This window comes from Ceratotherium simum, chromosome 16 (assembly GCF_057802395.1).
Source record: "Ceratotherium simum simum isolate JZ-2026a chromosome 16, ASM5780239v1, whole genome shotgun sequence".
Classification (NCBI taxonomy): Eukaryota; Metazoa; Chordata; class Mammalia; order Perissodactyla; family Rhinocerotidae; genus Ceratotherium; species Ceratotherium simum.
The window spans coordinates 26,475,884-26,488,903 of record NC_141915.1 but is presented as its reverse complement, the minus strand read 5'-3'; the positions used below and the strand labels follow the sequence as shown (position 1 = coordinate 26,488,903).

Below are 13,020 nucleotides of genomic sequence, written 5' to 3'. Positions count from 1 at the left end.
CAAGGTGTCCCTTCCACAGGTGGAACTCTCACCAGGTCTCAATTTCCAGCAGTTTTTATACCATCAGTAATTTTGAGAGTAAGCAATTACAGAGTTTGCAGAGCAAGCATTTAGTGTTTCCATGCACAAAATGGTTATCAGTGACGTACGTGCACTGAGCCCCCTGGCTAACGTCCCAGCCCAGTAGTTGTGTACGTGCATTGTTCTCTTTGGTTATCGTCCCAGCCCGGCACAGATGGCCAGTCCATCCCGTGCTACGACGCTCCAAGAGCCTTGAAATGTTACAACCTGCAACTCTCTCCGCGGGAGAAGGGCCAGTTCCCACCACACAGAAAGCAGCTTTGTATTTCTTTTTGTGCTGGTGGCTGTAGGTCAATGGAGCGGCCAAACATGGCTGTACTCATGTCAAGACACTAGGGTACAAGGGAGAACCTTTCTTCCTTCAGTTTAGGACAGTCCACAACAAAAACAGCCTAGTTTCCACTGGTTTCTCTGTTCAGCCAGTTCTCAAGGGCACAAGCCTGCAGATCGGTTCTAGTTCTGGAGTCAACGCTCCCCTTTGACCTTCGGTCCTTTGTACAGACCCCAGCCCATTGGTCCTGACTACTCTAACCCTCATGATGAATTGTTTCTCAGGGGTGCCTTTTCGGGCAGTCTGTCTGCTCTTGGTCAGGTCCTCCCAGTCCTTCAAACACATTTTAATAACTTTCAATCTCAAAACAATGACGAAGGGATCAAGAGTCCCTTTCGTCCACAGAGACCCCTCTGTCTATACACATTTCTGAATGTCTAACTCTCTCCCGCAGCATTCAAGGTGCGTATAGCCATCAACATTTGGGTCTGAAATAACTTCAGCTGTTTATAGGATCTAAGCCCAGGTCTTGATTCAGCCAAACTGTCCTAGAACACCTGAATTCAATTTCAGGGGATTCATGGATCCCTTAAAGTAGGGTTGCTGGATAAAATACAGATGCCCAGTAAAATTTGAATTTCAGATGAACAATGAATCATTTTTTAGTTTAAACATGTCCCATGCAATATTTGCATTGTTAATTATGCTTTTTTGTGGGAAAAGGTCCAACAGTCTGAAAAGGTCTGTGTCTAAGAACTCCTGATGCAGGATTTGCTGAAGGAACTGATGTGCTTGAGTGACTTCAAATGGCTGGGTAAAACTATTGCACATAACATACCTATATGAAAAGACTATTCATTGTTTATCTGAAATTAAAATACAACTGGGCACTTGTATTTCTTTACTTAAGTCTGGCAACCCTAGGCCCTAAGGCCAACACAACTTTCTTGGGTTCATGGATGATAGATTAAGAACTGGTATAGACTGAGAAGAGGACTAACTGGGTTTCTTTCTTTTTTACCAGACTATTTAACCATTTAACATTGAGATAGCAGGGTGAACTGGAAGAATTCCCATTCAGCACTTTCAATTCCTTTAGCTCTAAATATCAGAACATTATTATCATTACTGTTTTCAGGCTTTACATTGTTATAGAGTGACTATGAGATTGACAGTATCACCAATTATGGCCAGTAATTTCCTTGTTAAATTCCTAGAGCAGAAAGATGTTGCATAAAGTTCTTAGGAAATCGCTGACTTGCAATATTAAGTTAAACAAATAGCAGATGTTCAGGCCGAGGAAGGAAGGGAGCTGAAACAAGTACTCTCAATTCTTCAACAATTCCCTGAGGCCGGGACTAAGAACCATGGAAGAAAATGGAAATCTTCATTTCTATCTTACCATTAAGTCCTATCACAGCCACCAGTTAGCCCTTTTTCTCTCACTACTATTTGTAATTCCATAATTAGGCTAACTTTCCTACCAAATTCTTCTAGAGCAGGAGTTCTTTTCTTCTTTTGTTTTTTGGTGTTTTGTTTTGGTAAATTTTGTTTGGAAAAAGAAATATGGTAAAAAGTTCAAACAGTGCAAACGGTAATACAATGAAAAGCAAGTGCCCCTTCCATCCTGACCTCTAGTTCCTGTACCGAGGGTTCTTAGCTTAGGGATCGGAGTCTAAGAAAGGGTTTCTAGAGCAATGTGAATTCCCTGAATGCATAATTTTCAATTATGCAATTAAATTCGATTATGCATATTTTCAATGCACTGATAATTGTGCATTTTTGCGAGGAGAGGATCCAAACTTTCACCCGAGCCTCTAAAGTGTCCGTGCCTAAGAACTCCCGATGAAGGATTTGCTGAAGGGACTCCTGCGCCCGAGTGACTCGAAAGGGGCGGGTAAATAACCCTGGAACAACTCGTCCCAGTGGTAAAAGTCTACCCCCATGCACCCAACTCTGGCCTCCTTAGAACGTACGTTCTCCGTGGGAGGGAAGCATAACTGCTCTTTTCTCCCCAAGTTCCTCGCCTGCCGCATTCCTTCCCTCCAGCGCGTCGGCGTGCGGTGACGTCATGACGCCGCACACGCAGTCCCGCCCCTGCAGAGATCGGCGCTGGGACGGAACCCGGGCTTCTCTGAAACCCGCAATGTGAGGCCTTAGCCCGGCTGGCTGCTGCCTCCTGCCCCGCTCTTTACTCAGGCCTGCGTCCGCTGCCGCCGCCCCGCAGCTCGCCCTCGGAGGACCCAGGGCGGCCGTGCCCTTCTGCCGCGTGCCCGCGTGGCTGCCGCTGCCCCTCCGAATCCTCCGGGGCCGCAGAGGAGTTCGCTACGGAGGGAGGCGGGGGCCTTCGGGAGGAGGGGGCGGAGGAGGAGGGAAGGAAGATGGCGGCCGTGGAACTAGAGTGGATCCCAGAGACTCTCTATAACACCGCCATCTCCGCTGTCGTGGACAACTACATCCGCTCCCGCCGAGACATCCGCTCCTTGCCCGAGAACATCCAGTTCGATGTTTACTACAAGGTACGGTCCATGGGCCTGCTCTGCTCTCCTGCCGAAACCCCTGGGGCCGCACCCCCTTCCACGTCTGCGAACCCCTGCGGTTAACCCCGCACCCCTCGGAGCAGGAGCGCCCGCCGAGACATCTGGTGCGGTCTCGGGGTTGCCAGAACCGAAACACCCTATCTCCACATGCTGTCTCGCAAGCTCTTCGGCCTTGATTGTTATCTCTTTCTAATGAGTGTTCCCCCTTTGGTGTTCCCTCCTACACAGTGGTCCCCTTGAGTAGGCCTTTTCGTGGACGACTTCTGTTGCGCCCCTGTCCCACTCATTCCTTCCCTTCTAGCCTGTCTTCGGGATATTTTCTGCGCTCTTTTCCCAATTAAGTGTCAGCATCAGCTGGACTTTTTGCTCTGCTTCCACCCACCCCCCTTCCTACTTCTCTCGCCGCCTTCCTCCCCAACTATTGTTTTCTGCTTCGTATTCCTTCGTTTCTCTTTTCTCATCCTAATCGAGAGGGAGTTGAAGAATTATTGGAAATAGTCGTGCTGTATTCGCATATTCTTTAAAGCTTTGTTTTTTGTGTATACTTGGGGTTGAACTGGAGATTTTATTAATATGGGAGGGCTGGTAAACTCTTTGAAAGGAAGAATCTTTTCTGAAAGAAAAAATACTTTAGAATTTAAATTATGCTCATGTATTTGAAAGTTGCAATCTTGCAGCATTCCTAAATTGCTCCCCCTCAAAAATTGGAACAGAAAGTCTCCAAGTCACTTTCCAAGGAGTTTCAAGTGTAAGTGTCTTTAGACGTGGACAATTTTTGCAGTGTTTAGAGAGGGAGGAGAACTTTATGGATTTGGAGCCTCCCTTTTCCTCTCCCCCCACATTTGAATGTGAACAGTGGATTTATTATTCAGTCCTCCTTGCCTTGAATCGGCCTGGATAACTTCTGTTCTCCAGTAGCCACTTCTGGTCTGCAAAATTTGACCAGAAGTAGAGTATGAGTGAGTTTTTAGATCTTAAATACTTCCTCTTGATTTGTAAGTTGGCCGAAACAGTGTAAACTGATATTTGACAGATGTGTATGTACTTATATATGTATGGTGTTTTATGGCAGTTGTTTTACTGGGAAGATTACCCGCTTTCTCCACCCTGGAATATTTTTTCAGAAAGCAGCTGACTTGCTGCATTCTACTAAGTTCAGCTGCTTTACACCAGTTCTAACAATTCAAATGTTTTTTCCCCCCGAAATATTTGGAGAAGATTAATTTTGGTCATTCATATTATTATTTTGCAGGGGGGACATTTAGAGAAAAACCTCCTTTCATTTCTCTTTGATACATTGATTTACTTTTGTGTATATCTAAGGAAATTTTGCATATTTAAGATTCATTCCTCCCAAGGAAGGATGAGTTAAGATTTGTCTTTCTCAGCCTGGGAAACTGCAGCTTTGTGTGTGCTGACTCTATTTTATTATTTGTATGTAATCTTTTACTCTTTTTAGAGAAAATCATGGGAAATTTAATCAGAGTACATTAAGTAGTTGAATTCCCTCAAATAGTTGGATATCTTCTAGTAACTTTCACTTCTAATTGAAGCTTTTCATTTGAAGATGATTATTAGTGAGTATGAACAGATGGTGCTTTTGCCATATTTTCTGTTTCACATAGTTCATAAAATTTTAATATTGCTTTTTTGGTACACTTTTATTCCTTGATAGTTGTATGTCTGTTGGGAGTTAGGCACTGTGCTAAGGTGAAGGAAGGTATTTAACATGTGCGTGGAACTATGTTAAGTGCTTTTACACATGTGATCTGGTTTAATCCTCACGGTTAAACTGTAAAGTAGGGTATAACCTTTGTTAAAGGTGAGAAAGTTAAGTAATTTAGTCAAGGTCTCATACCTAGTATTTACTTCCTACATACTTTGCTTTCTTGCTTGGAAAGATTTTGCATTGTGAGGTACAGCTTGTTTTGATGAAAGACATTGTAGAACTAATTTTTTTTTTTTTATTTTGTGAGGAGATCAGCCCTGTGCTAACATCCGCCAATCCTCCTCTTCTTTTTGCTGAGGAAGACGGCCCTGGGCTAACATCTGTGCCCATCTTCCTCCACTTTATATGGGACGCCGCCACAGCATGGCTTGCCAAGCAGTGTGTCGGTGCGCGCCCGGGATCCGAACCAGCGAACCCCAGGCCGCCGCAGCGGAGCGCACGCACTTAACCGCTTGCGCCACTGGGCCGGCCCCTGTAGAATTAATTTTTGATTAGCTCTTACAGAAGTAGATAGAGTGAGAGTCAGTCCCTGGACTTTTCAGTCTTTAGTGAAAATATAAAAAGGAATTTTTCTTTGCTCTTAAACACTGTATTGACACATAAATATAAGATACTTTTTAATCATTTTTTTTTTTTTATTGCAGTAACATTGGTTTATAACATTGCAAAAATTTCAGGTGTACATCATTGTACTTCTATTTCTGCATGGACTACATCATGTTCACCACCAAAATACTAATTACAACCCATCACCACACACATGTACCGAATTATCCCTTTCACCCTCCACCGACCCCTTCCCTCTGGTGACCACCATTCCAATCTCTGTCCCTATGTGTTTGTTTATTGTTGTTATTATCTACTACTTAATGAAGGAAATCATACGGTATTTGACCTTCTCCCTCTGACTTATTTCACTTTGCATTATACCCTCAATGTCCATCCATGTTGTCACAAATGGCTGGATTTCGTCGTTTCTTATGGCTGAGTAGTATTCCATTGTGTATATATACCACAGCTTCTTTATCCATTCGTCCCTTGATGGGCACTTAGGTTGCTTCCAAGTCTTGGCTATCGTGAATAAGGCTGCAATGAACACAGGGGTGCATGTACCTTTGCAAATTGGTGTTTTCAAGTTCTTTGGATAAATACCCAACAGTGGAATAGCTGGATCATATGGTAGTTCTATCGTTGATTTTTGAGGAATCTCCATACTGTTTTCCATAGTGGCTGCACCAGTTTGCACTCCCACCAGCAGTGTATGAGAGTTCCCTTCTCTCCACATCCTCTCCAACACATGTTGTTTCCTGTCTTGTTAATTATAGCCATTCTGACAGGCGTGAGGTGATATCTCATTGTAGTTTTGATTTGCATTTCCCTGATAGTTAGTGATTTTGAACATCTTTTCATGTGTCTGTTGGCCATCTGTATATCTTCTTTGGAGAAATGTCTGTTCAGGTCTTTTGCCCATTTTTAATTGGGTTGGTAGTTTTTGTTGTTGAGATGCATGAGTTCTTTATATATTTTGGAGATTAAGCCCTTATCAGATGTATGGTTTGCAAATATCTTCTCCCAATTGTTAGGTTGTCTTTTCGTTTTGTTGATGGTTTCCTTTGCTGTGCAGAAGCTTTTTAGTTTGATGTAGTCCCATTTGTTTATTTTTTCTATTGTTTCTCTTGCCCGGTCAGACGTGGTGTTTGAAAAGATGTTGCTAAGACCGATGTCGAAGAGCGTACTGCCTATGTTTTCTTCTAGAACTTTCACAGTTTCAGGTCTTACATTCAAGTCTTTAATCCATTTGGAGTTAATTTTTGTGTATGGTGTAAGGTAAGGATCTACTTTCATTTTTTTGCATATGGCTATCCAGTTTTCCCAACACCATTTGTTGAAGAGACTTTCTTTTCCCCATTGTATGTTCTTGGCTCCTTTGTCAAAGATTAGCTGTCCATAGATGTGTGGGTTTATTTCTGGGCTTTCGATTCTATTCCATTGATCTGTGTGTCTGTTTTTGTGCCAGTACCATGCTGTTTTGGTTACTATAGCTTTGTAGTATATTTTGATATCAGGGAGTGTGATACCTCCAGCTTTGTTCTTTTTTCTCAGGATTCCTTTAGCTATTCGGGGTCTTTTGTTGTTCCATATGAATTTTAGGATTCTTTGTTCTATTTCTGTGAAAAATGTTGTTGGAACTTTGATAGGGATTGCATTGAATCTATAGATGGCTTTAGGAAGTATGGACATAAGATACTTTTTAATCATTTTAATACTATAGGAGAGGAAGACATATCCTCTACCCACTCTGGGTCCTTCTGGCTGGGCTATGAATTAAAATGACATGAGACAGAATAGCAGAAGAAAATCAAACAAAGCTTTGTAACATGTATACGTGGAAGAGACCCAGGAAAACTGAGTAACTCAGCATTCTGGCCCAGGTTGTCATCTTAAATAGCATTTTCAGCTAAAGACAAAGGAGGATGTTGGGGATAGTGGTTTGGGACTTCAGAGGGGAGGAAGGCAATTCACATGGAAATGGAAAGCAAATGTTTGGTAAACAGAACTTTGATAAGAACAGGCTTAGCAAGGACCCTCCCAGTCCATCCCTACCCAGAGTTATCTATGGTGATGGCCTGTCCTGGGGACAGGCCTTCTATCTTTTTTTTTTTTTTTGGGGGGTGAGGAAGATTGGCCCTGAGCCAACATCTGCCAATCCTCCTCTTTTTTTTGCTGAGGAAGACTGGCCCTGGGCCAACATCCATGCCCATCTTCCTCTACTTTATATGGGACGCTGCCACAGCATGGCTTGACAAGCTGTGCGTTGGTGTGCGCCCAGGATCCGAACCGGCAAACCCCGGTCTGCCGCAGCGGAGCGCACGCATTTAACCGCTTGCGCCACCGGGCCAGCCCCTTGTGTGTGTGTGTGTGTGTGTGTGTGTGTGTGTGTGTGTGTGTGTGTGAGAGGAAGATCAGCCCTGAGCTAACATCCATGCCAATCCTCTTCTTTTTGCTGAGGAAGACCGGCCCTGAGCTAACATCTATTGCCAATCCTCCTCCTTTTTTTTTTTCCTTTTTCTCCCCAAAGCCCCAGTAGATAGTTTTATGTCATAGTTGCACATCCTTCTAGTTGCTGTGTGTGGGACGCCACCTCAGCATGGCCAGACAAGTGGTGCCTTGGTGCACGCCCGGGATCCGAACCGGGGCCGCCAGTAGTGGAGAGCCTGCACTTAACTGCTAAGCCACGGGGCCGGCTCCCAGGCCTTCTATCTTAAGTTTCTTTTAGGCAGTTAGTGGGGGGTGGGGAGGAGGTCAGAGTTTCTTTCAGAGTCTTTTGTTCTTTTTTTTTTTTTTTTTAAAGATTTTATTTATTCATTTTTCCCCCCAAAGCCCCAGTAGATAGTTGTACGTCATAGGTCCGCATCCTTCTGGTTGCTGTACGTGGGACTCGGCCCCGGGTTGGACGGAGAAGTGGTGCCTCGGGGCGCGCCCGGGATCCGAACCCGGGCCGCCAGCATCAGAGCGCGCGCACTTAACCGCTAAGCCACGGAGCCGGCCCCAGAGTCTTTTGTTCTTGAAAATAATCAAGGCAGAGAACAAGAAACATATTTTGAGGTGGCCAATTCTGATCTCCCACAGTCATATAAATATAGGATACTCATCCCCTGCCTAATTTGTGACAATTTTAAGAGACTTACTGTTTATAGTTTCCAGTTTTCTCCAATTTAGAGCCAAGGAGAAACTCATAATCAGATCCCTCCAGCAGTACCAACTTCCATCAACAGGCATAGTCATAGACAAAATTACAGTATTTGTAGAACCAAAAATTCCCCCATCCCTCTTGATTGGTGAAGTGCAGTGTCACTGTGTTAATTTTTGTCAGTGGCTGCGGATGAGGGCACAGTTATAAAGCTTGAGGAGATTATGGAATGAATGGGAGGTGAAGAAGTAGGCATGCTGACTGCTCCTTAAGAAGGGAAGGGAGAGAGGTGTTTATGTAGAAAGAGTAAAATGTGAATGGGTTTTTTTTAAAGACTGGAAGGCATTAGAATATATTTATTTGCTAAATGGCAGAAACCAAAACAGAGTGAGAGGTTGAATACATAAGTGAGGCAGAGGGAAATAAATTATGGAGCAGAGTCCCTGAGTAGGAACATTAATTAATGAGTCCTGCCGCTTCCTTCACTGTGCATAAATTAAGATATCAGTCTTAAATTGGAGTTGGGGAAAGAATGCTTTTTCCTCTAAGATCAGATGGAAAGAGTTAAGGACATAAAGTATCGACATAGGTAAGTTTGCAAAGAATGGTTGTCATGAATGAGGTAAGATATCTGCTGAACGTAGTGGATGGGAGTGTTGGCTTTTTATGTAGGAAGGCTAACCTGAAGTTGGAAACGGCTGCTGAGGTATATGGGAAGGGAAGTTCACTAAAAATATGTTTAAAAAAAAAAAAAATTTGACAGGTGGTATAGATGGTTCAGTAAAAATCAGTACCCTACAAAATAATGTCTTTGAATCTGAACAGTTTTTATCCAAGGGTGCTCAACCTATTAGGTATAGAAGTGGATAAGGTGAATAGAAGAAATTATAAAATTGTATACCAAGTGAAAGCAAATAGAGTGAAGAGTTGGGTTCTTGTGTATGTTCTTTTCTTTTTAATTACCTGCCGAATGGTCTATTTTGTGTCCTGTTCAGTTACAAAATTTGCCAGAGTTAAGTTTTGGCTAGGTGATTGTTTCATTTTTATTTTTTTATGTCTTATTTTTATTTTTTAAGACTTTATTTTTTGTGTGTGTGAGGAAGATCAGCCCTGAGCTAACATCCGTGCCAATCCTCCTCTTTTTGCTGAGGAATACTGGCTCTGAGCTAACATCCGTGCTGATCTTCCTCCACTTTATATGGGACGCCGCGACAGCATGGCCTGACAAGCAATGTGTCGGTGCGCGCCCGGGATCTGAATCCGGGCCGCCAGCAGTGGAGCGCGTGCACTTAACTGCTACGCCGCAGGGCCGGCCCCTGAAGTGTTTCAGTAGTGTGTTCTATTTATTGTTTTCAGTCTTAAACTTAATGATTTTGGGTTTTATTTTATTATTATTATAAGTCTCATGATGAAAACCATATGAATTAGTACCTGATTTAGTTTTAATTTTTTCTTTTTCTGCATGTATTTCTGTTTTATAGCTATATAAGCTTCAGCTAATATTCTGATAATCTTTTAAAATAGGCTGGTAACAAATTAAAAAAAAATTCTTGCAGCATATTTGACAGCCAAAGAGTTAATCTTTTATGTAAAGAGCTCTTAGAATTAATAAGTTGAGAACAAAACCTTTATGGGAGAGGGGCATGAAAGAACATAAATAGCCAGCCATACCATGTATCTGGATGAGAAGTTAATACGTTATAAATTTGTTGACTCATCTAAGTTAAAGCTGTGAATTTATCACAATTTGAATCAGACTCTCAGAATTTTAATGGATATAGGAAGCTGATTAAATATGAAGTTCATGTGGAGGAATTAATCACCTGAGAATAAATGAGCCAAGGAAGTTTTGAAGATGCACAATACTTAGGAGAGATATGCATTATAAGATAGTCAAGTATATTATAAAGCTACATATTTTTAAACAGTGTAGCATTGGCATAAGAACAGACAGAGAGAGGCCGGCCCCATGGCTTAGCGGTTAAGTGCTTACGCTCCGCTACTGGTGGCCGGGGTTTGGATCCCAGGCGCGCACCGACGCACGGCTTCTCTGGCCATGCTGAGGCGGCATCCCACCTACAGCAACTAAAAGGATGTGCAGCTATGACATACAACTATCTACTGGGGCTTTGGGAAAAAAAGGAGGAGGATTGGCAATAGATGTTAGCTCAGAGCCGGTCTTCCTCAGCAAAAAGAGGAGGATTAGCATGGATGTTAGCTCAGGGCTGATCTTCCTCACACACACACAAAAAAAGAAATTATTTTTAAGGTAATTTACAAGTTAAAAAAATATCAATTATAAATATAAGTACCGTAAAAGGTGAAGTCCTGTGTTATTCATCTTGCCAATACTGTAATGCCATCTTGGCATGGAGGAGGCTTTTCTAAGCATGAAACCAAAACCCAGGAGGAATAAAAGAAATAGATACTTTTGAGTACATAAAAAAACGGGAAAAAATTGTAAGCACATTTATTTTTTTTATTTGTTTATTTTTTTGTGAGGAAGGTTAGCCCTGAGCTAACATCCGTTGCCAGTCCTCTTTTTGCTGAGGAAGATTGACCCTGAGCTAACATTTGTGCCCATCTTCCTCTACTTTATATGGGACACCGCCACAGCATGGCTTGACAAGCAGTGAGTAGGTCCAGGCCCAGGATCTGACCCTGCAAACCCTGGGCCACCGAAGTGGCCACTACGCCATCGGGCTGGCCCCTAAGCACATTTTTTAAAAAGACTGTGCAAATGACAACATTTGTCAAGTAAGGAGTGAATTTCCTGATACAGAAAGATCTAATACTAATCAGTACATAAAGGACAACCAGCTCATTTCCAGGAGACCTGAACAGCTAGCCCATAGAAGAGGAAAATATGAATGGCCAAGAAACATCAAAAGATACTCAACTGAAATGCAAATTAAAATGCTATATCAAGCCAAGGCAATCATGGAGAAGAAGAAAAAAATCTGGAGGATTTACCCCACCAAATATCAAGCTCTTAACAATTGAGATAATGTGATACTGACACATGGATAGAAAAATAGACCAATGGAACAAAGTGGACAGTCCAGAAGCAGACTGACACATATACTGTAACCTGATTTGTGATAAAAGTGACACAGGTACAATGGGGAAAGGAAAATCAAATAAATGGTGTTGGTCAATTAGGTATCCATGTAGGGGAGAAAGGATTGTGACCTTACCTTACACCATAAACAGTAATCTTTTTTGGATGATTGCTGATCAAAATGTGAAAAACTGTATTTTAGGAAAAAAAGTTTTCACTGTGTCAGCAAAGATTTATTAAATAGGATACAAAAATGGGCTAATTATAAAGATAATTTGGTAAATTGGACTATAATAAGATCAAGAACATCTAATCTTCAAAAGATTCCATTAAGAGGTTAAAAAGCCAAGCCACAGAGTGGGAGAGGATATTTGCAGGATATGTATCTGACAAGGACTCATCCTGCAGCTAAAGAACTAGAAATTAAGAAAACAAATGTCTTTTTTTTTTTTAACTGGGAAAGAATTGAATAGGCATCCCAAAAGGATATTCAAAGGACCAGTCAAACGTTTGAAAAGGGGCTCAACCTCATTTTGTCTTCAGGGAAATTGCTGTCCTGCTGTACATTCCTCAGAATGACTAAATGAAAAAGAAAAAAGTGTTGGTAAGGATGTGGAGCAGTCAAAACTCTCAGTGAGAGTGAAAATTGATATACCATTTTGGAAAACTAGTGTTATCTACTAAAATTAAACATGTACGTACCCTATAACCCAGTAATTCCACTTTAAGATACATACACTTAAGAATGTTCATAGCAACACTATTCATAATAACCAAAAAATGGAAACTGTCCAAATGCCCATCAATAGGAGAATTAATAAATTGTGGAATAGTCATATAATGGAATATTATACATTGAAAATTAATGAACTGCAACTGGTTGAAACAATATGGATGACTCTCACAAATGATATTGCGTGAAGGAAACTAGTCACAGGAGTATATACCAGAGGCTCCCAGATTTTCTCCCTTCAGAGCGCTTGGTTCATGGCACCCCAGGCCAAAAGAAATACCTAACAGGTTTATTCATTAACTAATTAGATACAAATGATAGTACTTATGTCCTAACAACATAAGAGCCGTTAAAAAAATAATGCACAAAAGTTGAAACAAAAAATAGTATTTTTACTTCATTCTTAAAGAACCACAATTGCTTACTAATGAGATATGTATGTTTGTTGGACGCTATACAACTTCTCAAGTCTTGGAATAAGATTGGACACCCCGTTCTCATTTTCTGTTCCATGTTGATTTTTGTACATTATTATTATTATTATTTTTAATATTTATTTATTTGTTTATTTATTTATTTATGAATGAGGAGGATTGGCCCTGAACTAACATCTGCCAATCCTTCTCTTTTTGCTGAGGAAGACTGGCCCTGGGCTAACATCTTGCCCATCTTCCTCCACTTTATATGGGACGCCACCACAGCATGGTTTGAAAAGCGGTGCGTTGGTGCGCCCCCAGGATCCGAACTGGTGAACCCCGGGCCGCCGCAGTGGAGCGTGTGCATCCAACCACATGCGCCACCGGGCTGGCCCCGTACATTATTTTTTATCATAGCAACCAGTGACAATGCAGCTTCACAAAGATAAAATATCATTGAACGGGATATAGCAGTCTAGTAATTGGCATGGTATAGTA

The 13,020-nt window shown here is 41.8% G+C and overlaps 1 protein-coding gene across 1 annotated transcript in view; it reads left to right on the top strand.

The window, feature by feature from the left end:
• Positions 1 to 2,450: 2,450 nt before the first annotated feature.
• APPBP2 (amyloid beta precursor protein binding protein 2) overlaps positions 2,451 to 13,020 on the top strand; it is a 61,880-nt gene continuing 51,310 nt past the window's right edge. Inside the window, exon 1 of the mRNA XM_004434817.3 lies at positions 2,451 to 2,871. Within this exon, the coding sequence (XP_004434874.1) occupies positions 2,734 to 2,871 (138 nt within the window). The 5' untranslated portion in view covers positions 2,451 to 2,733. The remainder of the gene's footprint in view (positions 2,872 to 13,020) is intronic.